The 24,239-nt window shown below is 36.2% G+C and overlaps 1 protein-coding gene across 1 annotated transcript in view; it reads right to left on the reverse strand.

Annotated features, from left to right (window-relative positions):
* The window catches only part of SEMA3A (semaphorin 3A), a 298,555-nt gene that overhangs the window by 202,229 nt on the left and 72,087 nt on the right, over positions 1 to 24,239 (reverse strand). The window contains exons 2-3 of the mRNA XM_007944923.2: positions 6,404 to 6,561; positions 3,811 to 3,873 (exon numbers count right to left, since the gene is read on the reverse strand). Coding sequence (XP_007943114.1) covers positions 3,811 to 3,873; positions 6,404 to 6,561 — 221 coding nt within the window. The remainder of the gene's footprint in view (positions 1 to 3,810; positions 3,874 to 6,403; positions 6,562 to 24,239) is intronic.

Here is a 24,239-nt window from a genome sequence, read left to right on the forward strand (position 1 = left end):
GCTGGGGTATTTCTGTTGAGAGTGGCACAAAGCAATGTTCTGGGAAGTTCATTCTGCCTCAGGTGTTTATAATTCTGATGTTGGGATTGGTTAGTTTGGCCACTCTGCCAGGCTGAAAAGGAGGCCTCCTAGAAGCAGAAGGAGTCTCTCTGACTTCTGGCTGAGAATGACGTGCTACTGAGAGAAACATACTTCTGAGAGACAACACGCTGCTGGGAGAGAGACACACACTGCTGGGAGAGAGACAGAGAGACACACATTGCTGGGAGAGAGACTGAGGGATACTGTGGGCTGAAAGATGGGGGGCTGAGAGAGAAGGAACATGTTCCTGAACTTGAATTGTAGCCTGTTGCTTCTCTAATAAACTCCATAATCTGTGAGTTCAGTGTGGCCACTGCAGTGAATTATTGAACCCAGCAGGGAGGTGGTGGGTTCTGCAGGAGGAGCGGTTGGTGTCAGGGTTGGTGAAAGGGCTGGAGGGAGGCAGCATGTCTGGCCTCACAGGAATAGGCCTTGGGCTATTGAAGGTGATTCTGTTTTCCTCTTGGGGGGTTAGAGGAAGTCAGCAGATGTGGCCTCCCTGCCCCTTTGGCAACACTAAAACCAAAAACCAAACACACTGCTGTGGAGTAAGACCCAACTCATAGCGACCCCTCCTTGGGTTTCCGGGGTGGGATCACCATGGAAGTAGATTGCCCAACCTTCCTTCCGAGGAGTGGCTGGTGGGTTTGAACAGCTGGCCTTCTTGTTAGCAGTCAAATGCCTTAGGCACTATGCCACCAGAGCTCCTTACATTTAACTCTGTTGTTGTTATGTGCCGTCAAGTCGGACACGACTTATAGCGACCCCTCCTTGGGTTTCTGAGGTGGGATCATCATGGAAGTAGATTGCCCAACCTTCCTTCTGAGGAGTGGCTGGTGGGTTTGAGCTCCACATTTAACACTACATTTACAAAATGTAAATTAGCACAGTGTGTGGCATGGGAAATGCCAATAATTATAATTGTCTCTATTGTCCTGTTGTTATTGGCTGTTGTCAAGTCGGCCCCTGACTCACGGAAACCCCATGGACAACAGGAACTGACCATTGAGACCCTTGGGATTTTATTGGCTGAAGACTTCAATAAGAAAGGAAGAAATTCTGTGTTCTTAAAAATAATGAATGTAAACAAATGAAGTAACCATCTCTATTCATGTTTCATTAATATTACATTAAAACTTGTCAGTGTAATTTGTTAATAGTAAATATGAGTTTTGGATATTAATAGCAAGTTTTTGCTCATTCTATTATATGTTTAGGAGCTCTGGTAGCAGAGTGGCTAAAGCACTTGACTGCTAACCAGAAGGCTGGCGGTTCAAACCCACCAGCCACTCCTCGGAAGGAAGGTTGGACAATCCTACTTCCGTAGTGATACTGCCTCAGAAACCCAAGGAGGGGTCGCTATGAGTCGGGGCCGACTCAACGGCACATAACAACAACAACAACAACATTGTATGTTTGCCTTACACTTGTGTTTTCTATCAAATAATTTTTAGAAAAACTATTAAACATTCTCATAATTATAAAATAAGTACTACACCTCTTAATGACTAAGAAACAAAAGTCCAGAAAAACTTAAGGGATTTACTAAAACACATTAACAAGTCAGTGAGGGGGAGGACAGCATAAAATTCTTAACCTCTCTTGATTACCTCTCCATTGTTCTTTCTATTTTTTTCCCCAAAGTTACAACATATGCATCAGTTTGAGGTAGTATAAAATTTGACAGTAAAAGACTTTTTTTTCCTGGTTCAGTTTCACTTAAAGAGTTAATTGTTTTTAGTGTACTATGAAGTTTAATTTTAACCTATAACTATTTACTATGTAATTTCTAAGAATGAATATTCCATTTTTGCTTATATGTAGATAAATCAAGTATGGTAGATACGTATGCTTTGTGGTACTTTATGTGCCTTCCTTCATCTGTGGCAAATGTTGCTACTAGACTGAGGTCTCTCTTCCTATGAATTGGATTCCACCTCTAAAGCCTCCTAAACACACATATCATTTTAGGCAGTTTCTATGAATCAATCAAATTGTCCATTGAAACTATCATCTATTTGCTTTTCCTGTCTAAATCAGCATAAATCATTTTAATAGATTTTCAATATATTTTTCTTTATAGGTGAAGAAAATACACTAAATATTATGGTTAATTCTCTTTTATCTAACCTTAAACATGAATTATTTGGGGATTAAAAATTGAAAATGAATTCCATTTATTTTAGATCTCAGGAATAAAATCCACCAATGGACCCAGAATCTGCCAACACTGACCCTTGTATTTCTGTTGAAGATCATGGTTTAGGACTAAAATGTTAAATGGCAATCTCAGGAATAAGTTGAAAGACTTTGACTGAAAATAACAACATCCTTCTAGCATAGTAGAGAAATTACTACATTGACATCAGTATTTAAGTGAAATCTTTATATCTGTCCATCTAATACACATATAAAATGTACATGTATGAATCAGAAGCAGAGAAGGAAATAAACTCACTGTACTAAGAGAAAAACTATTGTAAGGAAATAGTCAAAGGGAGATGTGTCTCAAATGCGTTCCACCGTACATAGACAGAGAATTGGATGAGTGAGTATAAGGAATTCAACAAATCTTATATCCACTAGAAAAATGCATTATACATGTACACTTATATAAAGAAAGAATCAGATACAAATGATTTTTCTTCCTTCAAATTTGCAGAAGCCACAAGAACCAATGGGGAGAAATATCACACATGCTCAAGTATGACCAAATAAAGTTTAAATACTTATACAATAATTAATTAATCAAATCTTAAAATACAAATAAAGAATGGAGATATATAAGTTGGTTATGTCTTTAGGTACATGGGATAAATTTCATCTAAATGTCAACACTGTAAAACCCAGAGAAGAAAACTTACTTATCTATGTTTTGAACATCACGAACTAAGATATCAAATAATATAAAACAATATTTAAAAAAATCCTGTGATATTTTAATTTACTCTTTTATATGATAACTACATTTCATGAATTGTAAGGGTAGGTAACTAACTATACCTCAAGCAAGTTGTCCACCTACTGATAAAGTTTACTTCAGGAAAAATGGCTTCTACCTTTTTACAAGAGCAAAAAGCTTTGTAGTGATTGCTTACAAAGATTGTTCATTTCTGACTCCACAGTGCTCAGGATGATGCCTAATATATGGTAATTTCTTGTATTTATTTAACAAATGAATTAATGGATGGTAAGACGAATGAATGGAAAGGAAGGAAGAAGGAGTAGAGGGAGGGAGAGAAGTGAGGATTGGAAGAAAGGCGGAAGGGGAAAGGAGGGGATATGAGGGGGAGCTGAGGGCATAGACAAAGTAAAAGAACCAGAAAAGAAAGGCCAGAAGGAGAGAAGGTCATTTTAATTGTGAAGACTTACAAGGAAAATGTTCACATCATTTAAGATAAATTATTATAAGAAAATCAACCTGTACAATAAGTTGACTCATAGAATATAAGTACATATACTGTAAGGTTTCATTTTGTTAATTACCTTTTGCATACACAAGATATCAAAAATGAATATACTTTTACTTTGCTAAGAATTATTGTTATACTTTCTTTTCAAAAATCCATCAATTTTTCCAAAATAGAAAATTATTTTGTTACTCAAGAGTAATGAAGTCCACAAATAAAACATGGTGCTTAATAGAACAATGAACAAAAATGGACCACAGAATAATTCGATTACTCAATTACTGAATAAATTGTTTATTCAATTACTGAACAAACTTACCAGGATATCTTTTCCAGCCCACTTGCATTCATCTCTTCTTGTGTAAGAAACAGGCCACATGATCTAAGGGCAGAGAAGAAATACTATTTTATGTAAATTTTCTAAAAGATCCAACATCACATAGTCTTTCAGACCAAGTTGTGATGCCTGAGATAAAAGCTCCAGAGAGTGTTAAGTGGCAGGGACCCTGCAATTTGAACTGTGCAGGGACATCCGTTAATTGGTGTGGACGTAAGTCATTCATTCTCCTTCTATTCAGCAAACTTTGCCATATAAAAATGATGAGCAAGACAAAAATAGACTAGGTACATACACCTAAGCAGGGTGTGGGGAAAATTATTGTGACTTGGGTTGAAAGAGGGAGGGCATTTTGAGGAGCAGTGAAAATCTTGTGAAGAGAGGTTGAAATCTGCAGATAATAAAGCTTATGTTCTTCTAAATTAGCTGGTCTTTCTCTTTCAGGAAATAGTGATTTTGAAATTCTCAGATATGGAACACCCTGGATCCATTTATCTGACCCAGTTATCAGCATGGCATGCTGAAATGAGCAATGGCAGTGACAGAAAATTCATAAAGCAATCATATTTTTGCACAAGGAAAACAGCTGAGAGAAGTATTACATACCTTGGGGAGATAAAAGGAGAAACAAATTGTAGCTTTTAAAAAATGACTCTTTCCTACTCCATTGGAAAAAGACTAATTGATAAATTATTGATTGTATTTTAATCCCTAATGTCTGATCTTCATCCTTCCAAACCCAAAAACCAACCAACCACTATCCAGTCAATGATGACTCATGATGATCCCGTGTGTTTCAGAGTAGAACTACATTCCGTAATACAGTTTTCAATAACTGTGATATTTTGGAAGTAGATTGCTAGAACTTTCTTCCATTCATCCTTCCAAAGGATCCTACATTGAGTGAATACAGTGGCAGGAAAATAAGTGGTAGAGGAGCCAAGGCATTACTGATAGCTTGGAGGATTGTGAATGCAGTCTCCTTAATAATACAAATATTCTTACCTAAATTTTAATACCAAATTTTCCAGATCCCCTGAGCAATTCTAATCACACCTATCTGTATTGGGGCAGAATGATTTATTATTTTTATAATTCATCTCTCTCTTCCAATAACGTTAGTTAATCCTCCCAAAAAATGTCATAAGTAAAAGACAAATCCAGAGATGGTGACAGTTAATCATTTATGTCTGCTGAAAAGCTTTTAGTCTCAAAGTAACTTATTACTATTCATTTGGGAAGCTTTAGATAATTTAATATATATTGTCATGAACTTGGGAAAAGACAGTGATATCCAATCTATGGAATTAAAAGGCAAAATACAAGACATTTATAAACAAGAATTTGAGATGTAATGAAATAACGTTTAATCAGTATGATAAATACATTTCAGGGTCATGTCGTTATTATAAATAAAAACTCTAAAAATTCTCAGAAATATATTCATTTTTATCATTAGGCTTTCCATTTGGACTTTTTTTTTCATTTCTCTGTGCTTTTATTTTCATGTTTCTGTGTATTTATTAAAATTATTATTGGACTTGTTCTAAGCTGTATAGTTTATTAAAGAAATGAGCCAGAAACTATGAAGAATAAGGACTACAATGGTAGATGCTTAAATCTAAATGACCACATTTGCAAATCTTGACACTGAAAACTAATCTTGAGTGAACTTTTTATAATGGGGCATATTATAGTAAATATTTTAGGCATTGTGAGGCAGATGATCTCTGTCACAACTACTCAGCTGTGCCATTGTAGTATGAAAACAGAAGTACACAATACATAAATAAAGGTGCAAACTATGCTCCAATAAAACTTTGTTTAAAAACACAGGTAAATTCTTCCTGTGGGTCATAGCTCAATGACCCTTCCATTTGCTGACAATATAGAGACAAGTATATATTTATATGTTATACATACATATTATATGAAATAAATTATTATGGATTTCTGTAAACATTCATATATGTACTTTTATACAGAAAAATGATACAACAATGGAAGGATAAGCTGAAGTTAGGAGGGACTGAGTGGTAGTTAACAGGGGAGGAAGAACTTGGAAAATGAGAATGAGATGGTTGCACATGTTGAGGAATGTAATCAATGTCACTGTATTGTACATGTTGAAATAATTGAATGGGTGTCCTACATATATTCTCCACAGCCACAACACAAAATAATTTATTTAAAAAATAGTGTGGTTTCTTTCAAAATGATTTTTATGATTTATTGCATCTTAAGACATGAATGTTGATGTTGTTGTTGTTATGTGCCATCAAGTTGTCTTTGACTCATAGCGACCCCTCCTTGGGTTTCCCAGGGGTTATCACTAGCGAAGTAGATTGCCCAATCTTCCTTCCAAGGAGTGGCTGGTGGGTTTGAACTGCCAACCTTCTGGTTAGCAGTCAAGTGCCTTGGGCACTACTCCACCAGAGCGCCCAAGACATGAATATAATTACTATTTTTATTTTTATCTGAAAAGATAAAATATTGATTTAAAACCACTTTCTGTGAATTCTGGATAACTCAATGTTTCAAAAGAACTGTAGTGCATATATTAGAATAAAGATACCTTTTGAAAATCCTTGATATTAACCAAGTTGAATGAAAATATGTGATCCTTTGCTCCAACATACAGCCTACTCCGCTCCTCATCCAAAAGGAAAGTATGGTAACTGGAGCTGTTGGCCAAGCCATTGAAAGTGATCACATTGTTGGATTCCAACATTTCTGCAAGGTAACAAGCAAGACATTGGGTGTTAATGTGAGGTCCTACATGAGCACAGACTGTTGGCCACCAGTGGTTATATTTTATAGAACTAAGAAATACTCCAGAGCTCCTTAAGAAATACACAAGAACCATACATTTTACATTTCAATGAAATGGCAGTTATATTCAACAATTTGCTGAGTTCATACCCAAGATTACAGTCTCCTAAAGAAGAAAGAAATGAAAATATTGTGTCCATACAAACTAATCTGGTGGAATATGTAGTGATGTATTAGAATGCCAGTAAACTATATAAAATGTTCTTAATCACAAAGATTTACTATTTTGAAGTGATTTCATTTGGTCCAAGCTGTTACTTGGAAGGTTAAGCCCAGGGGCATGTAGAGAGAAGAGAGTGTAGGGGAAACACTCGTTTTAACCTCTTAGGTTGTTTGAGGGCTCATTTTACTGAGAAATTTTAGTATGTCTTTATTATGATTCAATCATTCATTCCACTATTTAAACTCTTTGAAGTAGTTTGGAGGCAACATATACACAGAAGTTGAGACTTTTATGAAACTATTAATTCAATTTAAATTAATTTTACTATCTGACATAATTTTTTTTAGTTTGTCTTTACTCCTCAATTTGTTTTTGTCATGAATAGGTGAATGCTGATCTTTCAGATTTATATTTTAAGTTAAAGGAATATTTTCAGGTTAAAACTGACATTAAATATATGATCACTGTTACATTAAAAGATAATTATCGATAATTGTGCTCCCAGCACTTTCTGTGCTCTGGACTCCAAGGCCCTGCTCCTGCAGCTGGCACTAATGTGGACTTGGGACCTGCTGGTTGGACTAGACACATAATTGGTGCCCCTGGGGCTCTGGCAACCAGTAGGGTTGGGAGTCAAGATGATCGATGAGGTTTCCTGCTTGTGCTCATACCCCCTGCAGATGCCGCCTCCACAACCATAGGTTCCTGCTCCCACCCTGCAGGCCAGGGAGGACCCCACAGGAAAGGAATAACACACTGCTGATCTTGGTCTGCTGGTCTTGGAGGACTTGTATTTTGAGCTCAAGAGCCTGGAGGTAAACATTGCTTGAGAAGAGGTCAGCATCTCAGGCCCCAGAGGAGGAGGAGGCAGCTCACTTCTACTGCAGCTCCCAGGCCCCAAATCTCCCCCAGTATACTTCTGCACTGCAGGATTTGGTCCCTCCAGGACAGTGGAATAGAGGGGAGCAGCAACAGCAACGTCCCCCACTCCTGCATCCTCTTAGGCTCCTCTAACCGCTCTTGGGCCCTTCTTGGAAGGGCTCTCTCTTAATCTGCTTCAGTTGCTTCTTTTGCATGAAGAGCTGCAATGGTGCCTTCTTATAGTGAGGATGTGACTGGCAAGATGCCTTCAGGTAAGCTGGCTGCTTCACCTGTGAGCCTGAGAGATATGAGTAGCTTTCTGGGGTGGGAGCTGAACACTGAAAGGAAACCCAGGTTACTTGACTAAATAGGTAGAAGATTACTTAGTATTGTCATAAATGCAAAATGTTATATTCAACATTAGACAGTCAATAAGTGAGGAGTATGCGTGTGTGTGTATATGTATATATGTATTTCTTTCCCTGGGATAAAAATAATGGGAAATTTTCCAAAACTATGAATTGAATCAGTGCTTTAAATATTCCCAGTGCAAATGTAATTCTTCTTGTGTCAAGTCGATTCCGACTCATAGCGACCCTATAAGACAGACTAGAATTGCTCCATAGGGTTTGCAAGGCTGTAAATCTTTCCAGAAGCAGACTACGTCACCTTTCTCCCACGGAGTGGCTGATGGATTAGAACTGCTGACATTTTAGTTAACAGCCAGCTGAGTGGTTAACTACTGTGTCATCAAGGTTCCTACATACTTAACAAGACTCTTTTTATCAGCATTCATAAAAAGTGTAATGTGCCTTCTAAAGAGAGGAATTTGTGATGTAGATCCTACCTCTGTTCCAGGCTTCACTCCCAGAAAACATGTATTTGTAATGGGACAAATTGTCTGACTTCATCTATCTCTCCAGCTATGTTCTCTATTTTATTATCAAAAATATGATTTCTATAGAGGGTAGATTGAAATTCCATAAGTTAGTATTCAAGGTCAGATAACCACCATTCAGCTGCAGACCTCAATATTCCTTCTCAATCCTCCTAACATGCAGGAAAACACTCTCTGTGCTCATTTACTTCTCAGGCTTTGCTGCATTTATTTCTGACACCAACAATTACATGACCTCTTGACAAGACAGTATTCATTCTTATAAGCTCGTTCAAATGTAACCTTCAAGATATTCTCATAGAACTAATTGCAGCATTTTCCTTGGATTTCCTCTTATAGCCTGCCCTTTTATTCAGTCAATTATTGTAATCATTCATATAAATGGCTTATCTACCAGAATTTAAATTCCCTGGTGTCAGGAAATATTTGATTAATAGTTCTATCTTCTACAAGTCTCATGGTTTCTTTTCAATAAACATTAAATCTAGTGTCTATCAATTTATCTGTCTATTGTTCATTTATCTTATAAAAATAAGTGTGAGAATTCTGATCTAGATTCTATCAACATTTTTTATGACATGGAAAAACCAATCACTAATTTCATATGGAACAGAAAGAGACCTCAGATAAGCAAAGGACTGCTGAAGACGAAAAACAAAGTAGGAGGTCTTATACTCCTGGATCTCAAAACCTATTATACAGCCACAGTAGTCAAAACAATGTGGTATTGGTACAATGATAGACAGATAGACCAATGGAACAGAATAATAATAATAATAATAATAATAAAACAGAAATAGACCCAACCATCTGTGAACAGTTGATCTTTGACAATGGGCCAAAACCCATTAAATGAGGGAGACATAGCCTCTTTAACAAATGGTGGTAGCAAAACTTTGGGTATTCACTTGCAGAAAAATGAAACAAGACCCCATATACAAAAGCAAACTCAAGTTAGATCAAAGACTTAAATGTAAAATCCAAAACTATAAAGTTCATCAAAGATAAAACAGGGGCAAATCTAGGGCATAAATAGACTATCAAGCATAACCCAAAATGTACAGGGAGTAGAGGAGCAGCTAGATGACTGGGACCTTTTAAAAATTAAATACTTAAGCACATTGAAAGACTTCTCCAAGAGGGTAAAAAGAGGACCTACAAATTGGAAAAAAAAATTTGGCTCCAGGAATTGACAGAATACCCATTGAGATGTTTCAGCAAAGGATGATACCATTCTGGAGGCACTCACTCAGTTGTGCCAAGGGATTTGGAAGACAGCTATCTGACCAACGGACTAGAAGAGATCCATATTTGTACCCATTCCAAAGAAAAGTGATCCAACAGAATGTGGAAATTATAGAACAATATCATTAATATCACATGGTAGTAAGTTTAATGAAAATAATTCAAAAACAGTCACAGCAGTGTACTGATAGAACTTCCAGAGATGCAGGCTGGATTCAGAAGAGGATGTGGAATGAGGGATATCATTGCTGATGTCAGATGGATCTTGGCTCAAAGCAAAGAATACCAGAAAGATGTGTTTTATTGACTATGCAGAAGCATTTGATTTTGTGGATCATAACAAATTATGGATAACATTGAGAAGAACTGGAATAGAACAGTTAATTGTACTCATGAGGAACCTGTATATAGACCAGGAACAGAACAAGGGGACAATGCATGGTTTAAAATCAAGAAAGGAGTACATCAGGGTTGTAGCCTTTCACCATACTTATTCAATCTGTATACTCAGCAAGTAATCAGAGAAGCAGGACTATATGAAGAAGAATGTGGCATCAGGATTGGAGGAAGACTCATTAACAACCTGAGATACACAGATAACACAACCTTCCTTGCTGAAATTGAGGATGACTTGAAGCACTTATTGATGAAGTCTACAGTCTGCAGTATGAATTACAACTAAATATAAAGAAAACAAAAATCCTCACAACTGGAACAATAAGGAGCATCGTGATAAATGGGGAAAAGATTGAAGTTGTCAAAGACTTCATATGATTTGGTTAAACAATCAACACCAATGGAAGCAGCAATCAAGACATCAGACAATGTTTTGCATTGAGCAAATCTGCTGCAAAAGACCTGTTTCAAGTGCTGAAGAGCAAAGATGTCTCCTTGAAGACTGAGGTGTACCTGACCCAAGCCATGGCATTTTTAATTGACTCATATGCAGGTGAGAGCTGGACAATGAATAAGGAAGACCGAAGAAGAGTTGATGCTTTTCAGTTGTGGTGTTGGCAAAGAATACTGAAAATATCATAGGTGCTAAAAGAACTAACAAATCTGTCCTGGTAGAAGTGCAGCCAGAATTCTTGGAAATGAGAATGGCCGACTTTGTCTCACCTACTTTGGTCATTTTATAAGAGGGGACCATTCTCTTGAGAATTATATCGTGATTGGTAAAGTGGAGAGTTAACAGAAATGGGGAAGGCCCTCAACAAGATGTGTTAACACAGTGGTTCCAGTGATGGGCTCAGGCATAGCAGGGGTCCTGATGCAGGACCGGGCATTGTTTTGTTCTGCTGTACACAGAGTCCCTATGAGTTGGAGACGACTTGATGGCACCTAACAACAACAGCAACAAGAGCTTTTATGAAAGTGAAATTGGATCATGATTATAAGAGCCTAGCATAGTTGTTTGCATAATCACTCAAAGATTAACTATTTCCATAAGTTTTTCAGTTGCCTTGGAGTGAGCTCAGAATCATGGCATTCCCAAGTGTGTCAGAGGAGAAGTGTGATCCACAGAATTTTCAGTTACTGATTAACTGGAGTTATATCTGCAGGGTTTTCTTCAGAAGTACCTTTGGGTGGACTTAAACCTTCCACTTTTCAGTTAGCAGTTAAGTGTATTACCATTGGCAATGCCTAGAGACCCATTTGTTTAAATAGATGTTGAATATCTGTATAGTGCACTTGGTCTTCTTGACCAAGAATAAGTAATTCGTGTCTAAATGAATCAGACTGAAAAAGAAAAAAAAAAAAAAAACCTTTTTCGTTTATCTTAATAATGTGTTAAGTTACTAATGAGTAATTTTGTATGACCAAGGGATACAGAAGAACAGCAATATGCTCTTTGATTTACATTAACAGTATATGGTATGATCATTTTAAGCTCAATGAAGTGTTCCTTTTTTCTTTGTCAATGTCTAAATCATGAATTATAAATAATAGAAAGATTGGCTTTCTGTATCATGAATTCTAAACAATGAAAATATTAATCCAATTGAAAAATATATTACAAATTTAATTTTGCAAATCAGTTTAAGGAAAGTTATTAGTCCCTATTTACAGACAAAAGGACCTCTGGTGGGGGAGTGCCTAAGGCATTTGACTGCTAACCAGAAGGCTGGTGGTTCTAAACCCACTAGCTGCTCCAAGGAAGGAATCTTCCATAAAGATTTACCACCTTGGAAACCCAATGGGGGTCACTATGAGTCAGAATGGACTCGATGGCAGTGGGTATGTACAGACACTGTGGTTAAGCATTGGGCTGTTAACTAAAAGGTCAGTGGTTCCAACTCACCAACCACTCCATGAGAATAAGATAAGGCATTCTGCTTCTATAAAGTTTTTCAGACTTGGGAATCCTGTAGGGGTGGTTCTATCCTGTCCTAGAAGGTTGCTTTGAGTCTGAATCTACTCCATGACAATGGGTTTAGGTTTTTGAATATATAGACAACTTAAACTCTTTGGTAGTTTATGTATGGAATAACTCTGGAAACAAATTGCCATTTTAAAATGTTACCGCTAGACTATTTTCTTAAAAAAACAAGATAGTATTTTCCTGCAGCAGCTGCTTTTCATTGCTTTCAAATGTAGTTAACTTTGCCTCATCATTCTTTTCACTCCAATTACTTTCCATGTATGTTCATTCCTTCCTAACAGGGACTTTTTACCTTGCTTTACAATGAAGAGAAGAGTATTTTGAGAACCTTATGGCAGTGAGAAGCAAACATTTTAAATTTTCAGTACTTTCCAAGGCTAAAATAATGGAATTAAAAGTCAAACATTGTTTCTGAAAATCTATCTGTGCATTTCCTCAGTATTCTATCTTCCTAAGTTAAGTTTAAATTATTATTTTTCCTGGATGTAGACACATTCAGCCGCAACCGATACTAAAGCATTTCAACTTTGAATAATCCCTTCAAATTTTATGTGTTTCTTTTCAGTTTCTGTTATTTAAAAAATTTCAATGACATAAACTAGTACTGGAAACTAAAGTAAATATTCAGTTATATGAGACATTTAATACTCCTTGTAGCTTCCCACATCTTGCCTATGTTCATATTCACTCAAACAATCAGCCAAATGCCATTGTAAAGAACAACCCAGATTTGTATAGAACAAAACAAACTATGGTGACTCAAGGTAGCTCAACACACTTAAAGACACTAACTCTTCTTGAGTGTAGTTCAGTGTTTTTTTGAAGGAAACATTATTTTAACTTCTATATGCTGTGTAAGCAATAAAGGGAAGTAAAAACAGAATTTTCATCAAAGGTGCCATTTCAGAAATAAGTACTATTTAACACATTATCTATTCTCAAATTTTAAAATTTGATTAAACAAATATTCTGTGTATTTTGGTCTCACAAAATTATTTAGCATATTTGTTAGCTTAATGACAAAATGGATAGTATCTGATCATAAAGCTAGACATAGTTAATACTTAGTAAGTGCTAACAATCGTCAACCTTATTATGATGATATGATAATAGACAATGTACACAGTAAGCATCAGCATATAGATGGTCTGTCTAGGAAAATCAATGACATAATTTTGAGCAGCTGTGTTGTCAATTATAAGTAGTTTGTTCTCTCTTGTGATAGAATTCCCAAAGATAGATTCTTGTGAAACTCAAAAGCCATATAAAGTACATTCAATACATTTATATTTAATCTAATAGCATGCAGGAAAAAAAGATAATAAATTATACTCAATCTGTTCAATAATCAGAATATGCTAACAAATAATTATGGGAGAAGACTCATGATATTTTCTAATGAATAGTTCTAATTTTCATTCCATTTATTTATTTAGAATGTTAAGATTTGCCTTTTTTCTCCTGAATTTCATCATCATCTCTAACACAGTTTTATTTAATAAAAAAGAAAAGGAGGAAAAAAGACATTGTTAGCAATCACTATCAGCCCATTATTTACGATGTAAAACATAGTTTATAGTGTAGTATTCTTCTCATATATTTATATTAATATACAAAAATAATAAAAAGATGGGAAAATTTACATCAAAACCATACGTAACCATTCTGTGTTACATAATAAAGTTATGTGGTCCCTGTGGCATTTAGATAATTTTAAAGATAAACACAGATTTATACCGATGATTACTTTACAATGACTGGGTCAGATTTTCAAAAAGCAATAAAAAGAATACCAATTCTAGTTTGCAAGACTGCCCAGAACCAGAACTTTTAATAGTAGAATGGAGAAATCATATATACTTGATCTTCAAATCCAAACAATAGCCACCCTGTTCTTTGTATTTCTGACTTCCATTACTTTTCCTTCTCTCTCTCTCTCTTTTTTTCCCTTCTAAGTTTTATAGCATTGAAGGGTAATAAGAACCTACCAGTTGCTGTACTCAAATGAATTGCTTTTATTCAATGATGGCTTTAGGTTTATATCCTTTTTCCATTACTTGAACTTGTCTTTTTCATAGAGAATCAAAAGTCCCATTTAAAGTAGTCAAAGACTGGCTCTATATGATGCCAAAATATTTTGGCTAAATGATGACCACATCCAGAGATTTGTAAACATTGGAAAGTTCAGCAATGTCAAAGAAAATTTAGATCCTGTAATTCAGTGTTTCCTATATCTTTATTAAATTTTACAAACCAGTAAAGTTTTCAAAAACAAAAGGGAAAGTGAAATAAAAGTTGGCAACTTTTTATTAGATTATAAAAATAAACCAACAAAAAGCAAGTACTATTTACTGTCATTGTTTCATACTATTTACTGTCATTATTTCATTTAAAAAAATAGAAACATTTTATTTTATTTACAAAAAGGGTGGAAAAGACAAAATAGCATAGGACAATCTTTAGAAATGAAGACGTTTACATTTGCTTACTTTCCTTATTTCATCAAGGACCAGATTTTAAAAGCATTATTACACTCTGTAGTCTGTCCTGAGACTGGTTATTGGCAAGTACTATTCTAAGAAAAACTGTGTGGTTGTTGAACTCTACTCCTGGCGTGTCTGGACAGTGCAACTGCCACTGCATAAATTAAGAGTCAGTATCAGTAGGTGGTTACAAGCTTTATTTGGAAATCTTGAATATACCATCTCAATTTACAAAGTTTGGAAAATATTATTTGAATGTGTTAGAAAAATGTATCTTCTAATTTCAATGGCAGTAAGCACCCAAAACGTGCATCAGGTTTATACTTCAGTTCCCAGACTGAAGGGAACTATTACCTTTAACTACTCTTTCCAGTTTGTGCCAAACAGAGCCCAAGCACCTTTGCCTAGGACATTTCTCCACACTGTTCATCACTTTTATCTAGGTGAATTTTCTTACAGGGATCTGTAGTGTCTATTACACTGTATTTATGACAAGTCTCTCTTATGATAATTGATTCCCTGATCAAAGCATGAGTTGTCATAGTTGTTGTTGTTGTTATTTGCCATCGGGTCGGACCTGACTCATAGTGACCCCTCCGTGGGTTTCTGAGGCAGTATCACTATGGAAGTAGATTGCCTCATCTTCCTTCCGAGGACTGGCTGGTAGGTTTGAACCGCCAGCCTTCTGGTTAGCAGGCAAGTGCCTTAGGCACTACGCTACCAGAGCTCCTTAGTTGAGCTTATGGTAAGTAAAGGTCAATTCCCAGGCAAAGCCTTTCTTCCATGCCTCTAGACCAAGTCCCCTGAAGCACGTTGCCAGGGAGAAGGAATAAACATTTTCCATCAATTATACTTCTAAAACAACATGAGCAAGACTGTCTGTATATTAATCTATTTTCTACTTTTTTTATGGGGAAAGTAATTTGTAATCTAATCTCATAATTCAGATTTATATTTAATGGAAGCATTCACCTATAATTCAACAAATAACGTATTCAGTACTTGTTGTTGTTGTTATGTGCTGTCAAGTTGGACCTGACTCATAGTGACCCCTCCTTGGGTTTCCAAGGCAGTATCACTACGGGAGTAGATTGCCCAACCTTCTGAGGAGTGGCTGGTGGGTTTGAACCACCAGGCTTCTTGTCAGCAGTCAGGTGCTTTAAACACTACACTACCAGAGCTCCTATTCAGTACTTAACTATATGTAAAGCATAGGCAATGGCTAAAAAGTTCATGGAGTACAAAGATAAATGAAACCTTTCTGCCTTACTCCATATTTCCTCTTAAGAAGGGTGTATATTGGGGAAGACAAGGGACTGATTGTTGAGAAATTTAGTTATCTCTCACCATCAAATAACTTGCCTTAGTTAACTGTCATTTAAATATTTATATTCATTTATACTTGCTGTTTTTTCACAACAATAATGTTGTGGTGAATCTTACCTACAACTATAGCTTTCATGACTAGTATTATTTTGACATTTTGAGTGCATGTCTCCCTAGGCATACTTTCCTCCAAGAGGTCAAAGGCTTGCTTGTTGCTGTTGTTGTTGTTATGTGCCGTCGAGTCAGCCCTGACTCATAGTGACCTCTCCTTGGGTTTCTGAGGCAGTATCACTACGGAAGTAGATTGCCCATCTTCCTTCCGAGGAGTGGCTGGTGGGTTTGAACCGTCAGCCTTCTGGTCAGCAGTCAAGTGCTTTAGGCACTATGCTACCAGAGTTCCCAAAGGCTTACTAGAATTCTCTAGTTAGATGTTACACAAACATCCCAGAGTTTGCATGACCTAAACAAAATTCATTCCCTTTTCTGCTTGGTCCATTACTGACACCATACCCTTCTGTATGCTTTGATTATGAGCATCACTCATCCAAAGAATCATACAAACTAGAGCATCTTCATCTTCTGCACATCAAATCCCTCACTTAAGCTTTATTTACAATACAATGATTTCATCTATATTTTCTGTTGCTTACGAACTCACCGCCATTGTCTTAGTTCAATTTTTCTTTTTTTAATCATTTCTTCCCTGGATTGTTTTAATTATCTTCTAATAGAACATCCTTTCTAGATTTACACCAATAAACCATGGTATACACTGAGTAATTTTTTTTTGCAAAACAGATATTACCTTCTTCTAGTGAACCATGACAGAATAAAGCATTTTTACTCCATTCCCATACCTGGAAGCTCATGGAAAACAAAACCGAAGAAAACAGGAAACATATTTCTATATTAAATAAGGAAAGGAGACATCACCAGTGGCATGTCAAAACACAAATTATTAAGAGACTATATCAAACATAGTGAAGTTTGGAATATTTTATGATAAGATTCTGAGATCTGGCACAAATTTCCATATATCCCAAGTATGATAGATTTAGTAACCAAAGGATTAGTAAATCATAGAAATTGCTTCCACAAATCCTTTCATTACAGAAATAAGCTCTAGGAGTCTATACCACTCGATCATTAGAAACTGTCCATAAATAGTAGAGGTACAAATATAGTATTGGCTCAACACAGGATCATCACCATCACCATCATTTTTGTCACAAATAACATTTATATGCCAGGAACTGTTCTAACTGCACACACACACACACACACACATAATATTTAATGTGTATACATTTTCCTTCTACTAAACATTACCATGGGAGCTCTGGTAGCATAGTGCCTAAGGCACTTGACTGCTAACCAGAAGGCTGGCAGTTCAAACCCACCAGCCACTCCTCAGAAGGAAGATGGGGCAATCTACTTCCATAGTGATACTGCCTCGGAAACCCAAGGAGGGGTCGCTATGAGTCGGGGCCGACTGACGGCACATAACAACAATAAAAACAAAACATTACCATAGGAGCTCTAGTAGTGTAGTGCCTAAGGCACTTGACTGCTAACCAGAAGGCTGGCAGTTCAAACCCACCAGCCACTCCTGGGAAGGAAGATGGGGCAATCTACTTACGCAGTGATACTGCCTCGGAAACCCAAAGAGTGGTCACTATGAGTCAGGTCCGACTCGATGGCACATAACAACAACAACAAACATTACCATCATTTTGGGTAATGTTGTGTGAAGGCAGGGGCAGAGAGTGTGAACATCTGACTACTTCACAGTATATCTCTGATGGGGTGCATGAGTAACACACCAATTACCAATAAAAAAAAAAAAGTGAAACGTATTTTTAGAAAAATATATATTAAAGATGTGGTTGAGTATATTTTCATGCCAAAACAATATTCATAGGCAGTGAACTCCTCCAGCTTACTCACTCACTGCCAGAAAAAGGAGTGAAAAAGTTTACTAAAATGCAAATGAGCTTGCAAAAGTGAAGAACTGACATAGAAAAAGGAAGGTAATGCCAGAGTTTCACAGGAAGTAAAAAAAGAAATTTCTTTGAAAGAGGTGAAATTTATTATTGATGATAGATATGAAAGATCAAGGAAATAAAAGAAAAGAATAGACCCAAAATAAAAAATAGACAAAACATAATATACGAAATACAATAGAGAACATCTTTCAACTAAAAATGTACCAGAATTTACATATTGAAAGACCAGTGTGTTCCAGGAAAATCTAATCTTACAGAGGGATCAATAATGGTACTCAGTAAATAAAGGAGGAGTACTTTTGGAATGTATGCAGAAAAATCAAGTGACCTACAGAAGGGAAGAAATCAGATGGGCCTCATAATGGTTCAAAACAACATTATTTTCTAGAGAACAGAGAAACAATTGGTACAAATACCTAGGAGAAAAAAAAAATGTGATTCAGTAATTGTATAGCAAGCAGTATCTTTCAAATAAGAGAGACACCATCAGACATTCTCAAACAAAGTTTAATGAAAGAATGCACCCATTAAAAAACAACTTAATAATAAAATTCATCCAAAGAAGGCATGAATCAAAATCAAAAGAACACAAATTTTATATATAAAAACTTGGCCTCTTAAAGCCTGCCTAGAGATTTCTAGTATCTGTATAATTTGATCCTTGTATTTTCCACACAAATTTTTATATATCTATATTCACCAATATAGTGTGTGTATGTATGATTATCCAATTAACCAAAAATGAGATAAAGTTGGAATTATATGGTTTCCTGTCCCTAGAATGTGTCCCATTTCCCCAATTTACCACTCTCATCCATTTAAGTGGATCTATTCATAATTCTTCTCTAATCCTCTAAGAGACAGTACATCATGGATTTCTTTCTGGAACACAGTGCCTTTTACCTATTTAGTCTAATCACTGCTTTATCTCTACAGCTCTTCTTCTGGAGTTAAAATATGCTACTTTTCCTGGTTTTTATATTTGTATAGAACCTATCCCTGACACATGACTAATCTTGGTATACAGAAGCAAATATTTCAATAAATATTATTTAAAACACATTTCATTTGTTAACTGTGCAACAAAAATCTACAAACATAAAAATACAGCAATAAATGTCTAGGAAAAAGCAAATATAACAAACATATTGTATGTCAGGTTACACACTAGGTGTTCTAATTAAATATACATTAAAGTCAAATGACTAATAAAAGTATACTATCTAAACCTCAAATTAACTGCAGCCTGACTATAGAATAATAAGAAAATTTTTAATATTTATTGAGTTTATGTGCTAAGCACTGTTAGAGTTGTTTTAAATATAACAATCACATGGATACATTTCTTTTCCAGAGTTCTGTTTCTTCAGTAGCATTAAACACAAAAACTGTTGAAATAGCAACTTAAATGGTCCACTATCTTCAACTTTTCTTCAAGTCATCACCATCATTACTTTAACACAGTCTCACTAACAAGTGCTTTCACAATTCCTTTCTTCCTTTACTACCTCATTTCATGTTATTTCTCTAAATTTCCATCATTCTCTCTGAAATGGCCAATTTACTTCTCTCTAAACCTAGCTTGCCTCTTCCTGCTTCTGGTTTATTTTTGCTATTCTCATGCTTCAAGGTACAGTTAAAAGCCCTCTCTCCCATAAAACCTTGTGAATTAGGTGGTATTAATCTCTCCTCCACTATTCCCAGCACTTTGATTATAACACAGAGAAATACATTCATCGTATGCCATTCTCAGGACTGATATTAGTACATGCACATTCTTTAGTTCTTTTAGATATAGAGGTTAACAAAGTACCATATGGATCAAATTATGTGTGGAGGAAATGGCTAACTAGATAATTAATTAATCATTGAATTTGATATCTAGGGGGAACTTTAGAGTATGAAATCATATGAACTCCATTTGCAAAAGAGTATAAGAGACTTGACCACTAACAGTTGCCAAGGCCAGATTTAAGCCCAAGTCTCTTGGCTCTCTGTTCAAAGCTCTTTTTAAATAAAATTTTAGAAAAACTGTCACTATAAGTTTTTTTTTTTCCCTATCGTTTTGCTGTATAAGCCCTGATAATGATAATCATTTTTGGCGTGAATATATGTATATATATATATATATATATATATATAGCCAAAGAAATATTTAATAATAAATGCATGAAGTTGACTTTTCACCTCTTTTTGAAAGAGTAAAAATGATTGTTTAAGCACCTTTTTAATATAAAGAGAGCTCTGGTAGCACAGTGCTTAAGGTATCTAACTGCTAATCAGAAGGCTGGTGGTTCAAACCCACCAGCCACTATGTGGAAACAAGTTTGGGCAACTTACTTCCATAAATATTTATCACTTCGGAAATCCAACGGGGGTTGCTATGAGTTGGAATCAACTGGATGGCAGTGGGTTTTATGGTTTAACATAAAGCAAGTGAATATTTAAATGTGGATTCAAATGTTTAATGCAGTTACGTATTGGAATTGATCACTCATTTCTGTATGGGATGATACAAAAAAAAAACACTGCTATCGAGTCATTTCTGACTCATAGTGACCCCTCCTTGGGTTTTCGAGGTGGTATCTTTATGGAAGTAGATTGCCCAGTCTTCCTTCTGAGGAGTGGCTGTTGGGTTTGAACTGCCAGACTTCAGGTTAGCAGTCAAATGCCTTAGGTACTATGCCAGAGCTCCCATGGGATGATCAGTCAGTAAAAATTAAAATTTAATGTGCAAATCCCACTTTTAAAATTCACATTGATTTACTTTAGTGCTTTGAGTAATGGACTAGTAATCCAGAGATCTAAATTTTGTTTTTGCTTTTATTTTACATGAGACTTCTCTCCAGGCAAGTCTCTATTATCAGGGAGTCAACCAGCAAGCCATTATTAAATGCCTATGACTAGTAAGCATCATGTTATCATTAGCAAAGTGAAAAAGAGGGGACATACCTACATAATACAGTTAAATGTCTGATTTTCAGCCAGTCTTGGTCAATTGTTTACAAATACCACAGCATATGTTTCAGTATGTTCTTCAGTAACTATCATAGTCCACATGGCTGTAAGAAAGCATGTCTTCTGACATTTATAAATTGTATGCTTCATTTTCCCAGTAATGAAATTGTGGAAAATATTCACATATGGAGAATTAAATAGTGAAAAACCAGTCAGTCACCCATTATCTGTTGCATATGCCCTGTAAGAGAAGTTTAAAAAATTGCTTAAGAGGAATTTATTTGAATTGTTCTAATGTTGAGCAATCAAACAAAACCAAACCCACTATCATTGAGTTGATTCTGACCCTTGTGACCCCTATTGGTTTTCTGGGGTGGTAAATCTTTATGGAAGTAGATTACCCTGTCTTTCCTTCCACGGAGTGGCTGGTGGATTTGAACTGCCAACCTTCTGGTTAGCAGTCAAATGCCTTAGCCACTGTACCACCAGAGCTCCTTAGTGTTGAGCAAAGTGGGCTTTTATTGAAGAAATTGAATATTTCATCCAGTATTTCCCCCACTCCCCTCCAAGTCACACTTGTGTGGGAAAAGAAGTCTTCCTTATTCACTGGTATAGGACTTCTGATGGTGCAGTGGTTATGGCATTCAGCTGTTGACCAAAAGATCAGTGATTCAAGCCCACCATCTAGAGAGAGATGAGGCAGTCTGCTTCCATGAAGATTTATAGACTTGGAACCTGATGGGGCAGTTCTACTCTGTCCTATAGGATCACAATGAGTCAGCATTGACTCATTGGCAGTGGGTTTATTTATTTATTTATTTTTTAGTTATGCACTGACAAAAACTTACTATTGCAAGTGTACATGTACCAGAGGACATATATATGTATGTATATTTTTTAATTTTAATTGTGATTTTGGTGAAATTTTACAGAGCAAATTCACTTTCCATACAGCAGCTCACATACACTTGACCTCATGACAGTGACTGTAACTTCCCATAATGCAACAGCTCCCCTCCCACTTCCTCTCCATAGTTACCTTCCCTTGTCTTTCCCTCCCATGCACTCCTGTCTCCTGAGCTGTCCCCCTGTGCATACACAGTCCTTCTATTCTCCCATGATTGATCTCTCCAAGGAGTGTATCTACCTAATGTAAATGTTCAGCTCATATGCCTGTCTTTTGTTTGGCTGGGGGCCACAGGAGTGGGTTCAATTCCAGATCTGAAGGGCAGCTAGGGGCCATAGTCACAGTGGTTCCATCAAGCTCTATCAGACCAGCAAAAGTGGTCCCCTTTTTTTTTTTAAATTTATTTTGAGTTTTATCCCACATTGTTCTCCCACTCTATCCAGGATCTCCTACATAGATCCCCCTCCAAGTGATTGACAGTGGTAGCCAGGCACCATTTAGTTCTTCTGGTCTCATAGTTGTATAGGCTGAGGGTCATATAGTGTACCAGTCACTCGGACTAATTGTTTCCATGTGTCTTTGGTTTTCTTCATTCTTCTTTGCTCTGGATGAGGAGAGACCCATCGTTACATCTAGATGGCCGCTTGCAAGCTACTAACATCTCAGTCGCTACACACCAAAGTAAAAGGTAGAACAATGCTTTTCTGTAGTATGTTATGCCAATTGAGCTGGATGTTCCCTGTGACTATGGGCCCGAGCCCAGGCCCACAGGTCCAATTACTTGTTCCTTCTACATAGTTGGCTGCAGCCAGGAAGTAACTACAACCTTGTTCCTTGTCGGCTCTACTATATACCTGGGAATTCTTACAGAACATATAAATACACTTGTAGAAACATTGTGGAGGACATATTTTTTCAGTGTTCATGAATGTCACTTTTGACTTAAAACAAGAATTTATTTAATTATTAAAGAGGGAATGGAAAGAGGTAGTCACAAGGAAGCCCAAGAGATCATGTGGAAGTAGTCAAGGATGAGGCAAGTAACCATGCAAATGAAGAAACTAAAATGAAAAGAACTGACATAGGAAACAGAGAACTCATGCTGGTTGCCACAATATCAAACTAAGTAATAATAAGAACACATTTCACCTACAAATATTATTGAATAAAAGAATGAATCAAAAAATTAAAAAAAAAATGGATAAAACATAATGTAAGATATAATAGGCTTCTCTCAACTAAGAATATACCTTAAATTAAAGGTCACAGTCTTCCAGGAAAATCTATTCTTAACAGAGGGAAATATGGGTAGTAATTATGTAAGCCCTAGGTTTGATTCACAATGATGCTTATTATGTATTTACCAAATGAATGGGTAAGTGAATTGCTGATTAAGTGACTGTGTGTGTGTGTGTGTGTGTGTGTGTGTGTTAGATGACCCTTAACTTACTGTGCTGGCCTCATTGCTTATACTCTTGTCATTCTCTTGCAGGCATAGTGAGCTGCCTAGTGTCTAGGTGCTATAAGAAAATGCAATTTAAGTTTGTCATTAAAAGAATAGAAGTTTTTCACCTGAGAGGTTTTTTTGTATTTTGTTTCATTTTATTTTTAGTTTTTTTCTTTTTTTAGGGGGATAGATGCACAAAGAAAACTCTTATGTCATTCCTAAGAATATACCATTCCTTTAAATAGAAAAGATACATTTGGCTATGAAGGCTTCTGGCTGACTTATAAAAGGGTTTATTTGAATCAGAGCTCCCTCTTGGTGAGGGGTAGGTAGAAGGCAGGGAGGGAGGTAGGTAGGTAGGAAAGGGGCTGTGGAAAACACTGAATTAAAAGAATTTCTTCATCTAATCATACAATGTGTACCAGGTATGATCTAATGACAATAATGCCCTTTTTACGATGGTGCATAATAAATTTTTCTTCCCTATTTAACAGTTTTGTTAATTTTCCTGTAGACGTACTTTGGAATGCAAAATAGGCACTAATTCATTAAGCCGTGGAAGTCAGATACCCTAAAAAAGTTGGTGCATAACAATTCATTGATACTTTATAATTTTCTACATATATAAGCAACAGTTGGCAAAATAGGATTATCATATATATAATCTAGCAAAGTTAAATTTTCCTATATCTAGCTTTCCCAAAATAATTTTTCAGTAAAAATAGTCTGATGGCACTAGTTCTAGAAAGGAGCTCAGGTGATGTAGTACCTAAGGCATTTGATTGCTAGCCAGAAGGCTGGCAGTTCAAACCCACCAGCCACTCCTGGGAAGCAGATGGGGCAATCTACTTCCATAGCCATACTGACTTGGAAACCCAAGGAGGGGTCACTATGAGTTGGAT

Source organism: Orycteropus afer, unplaced genomic scaffold, assembly GCF_000298275.1.
Source record: "Orycteropus afer afer isolate SDZICR_OR568_19922 unplaced genomic scaffold, OryAfe1.0 scaffold00007, whole genome shotgun sequence".
Classification (NCBI taxonomy): domain Eukaryota; kingdom Metazoa; phylum Chordata; class Mammalia; order Tubulidentata; family Orycteropodidae; genus Orycteropus; species Orycteropus afer.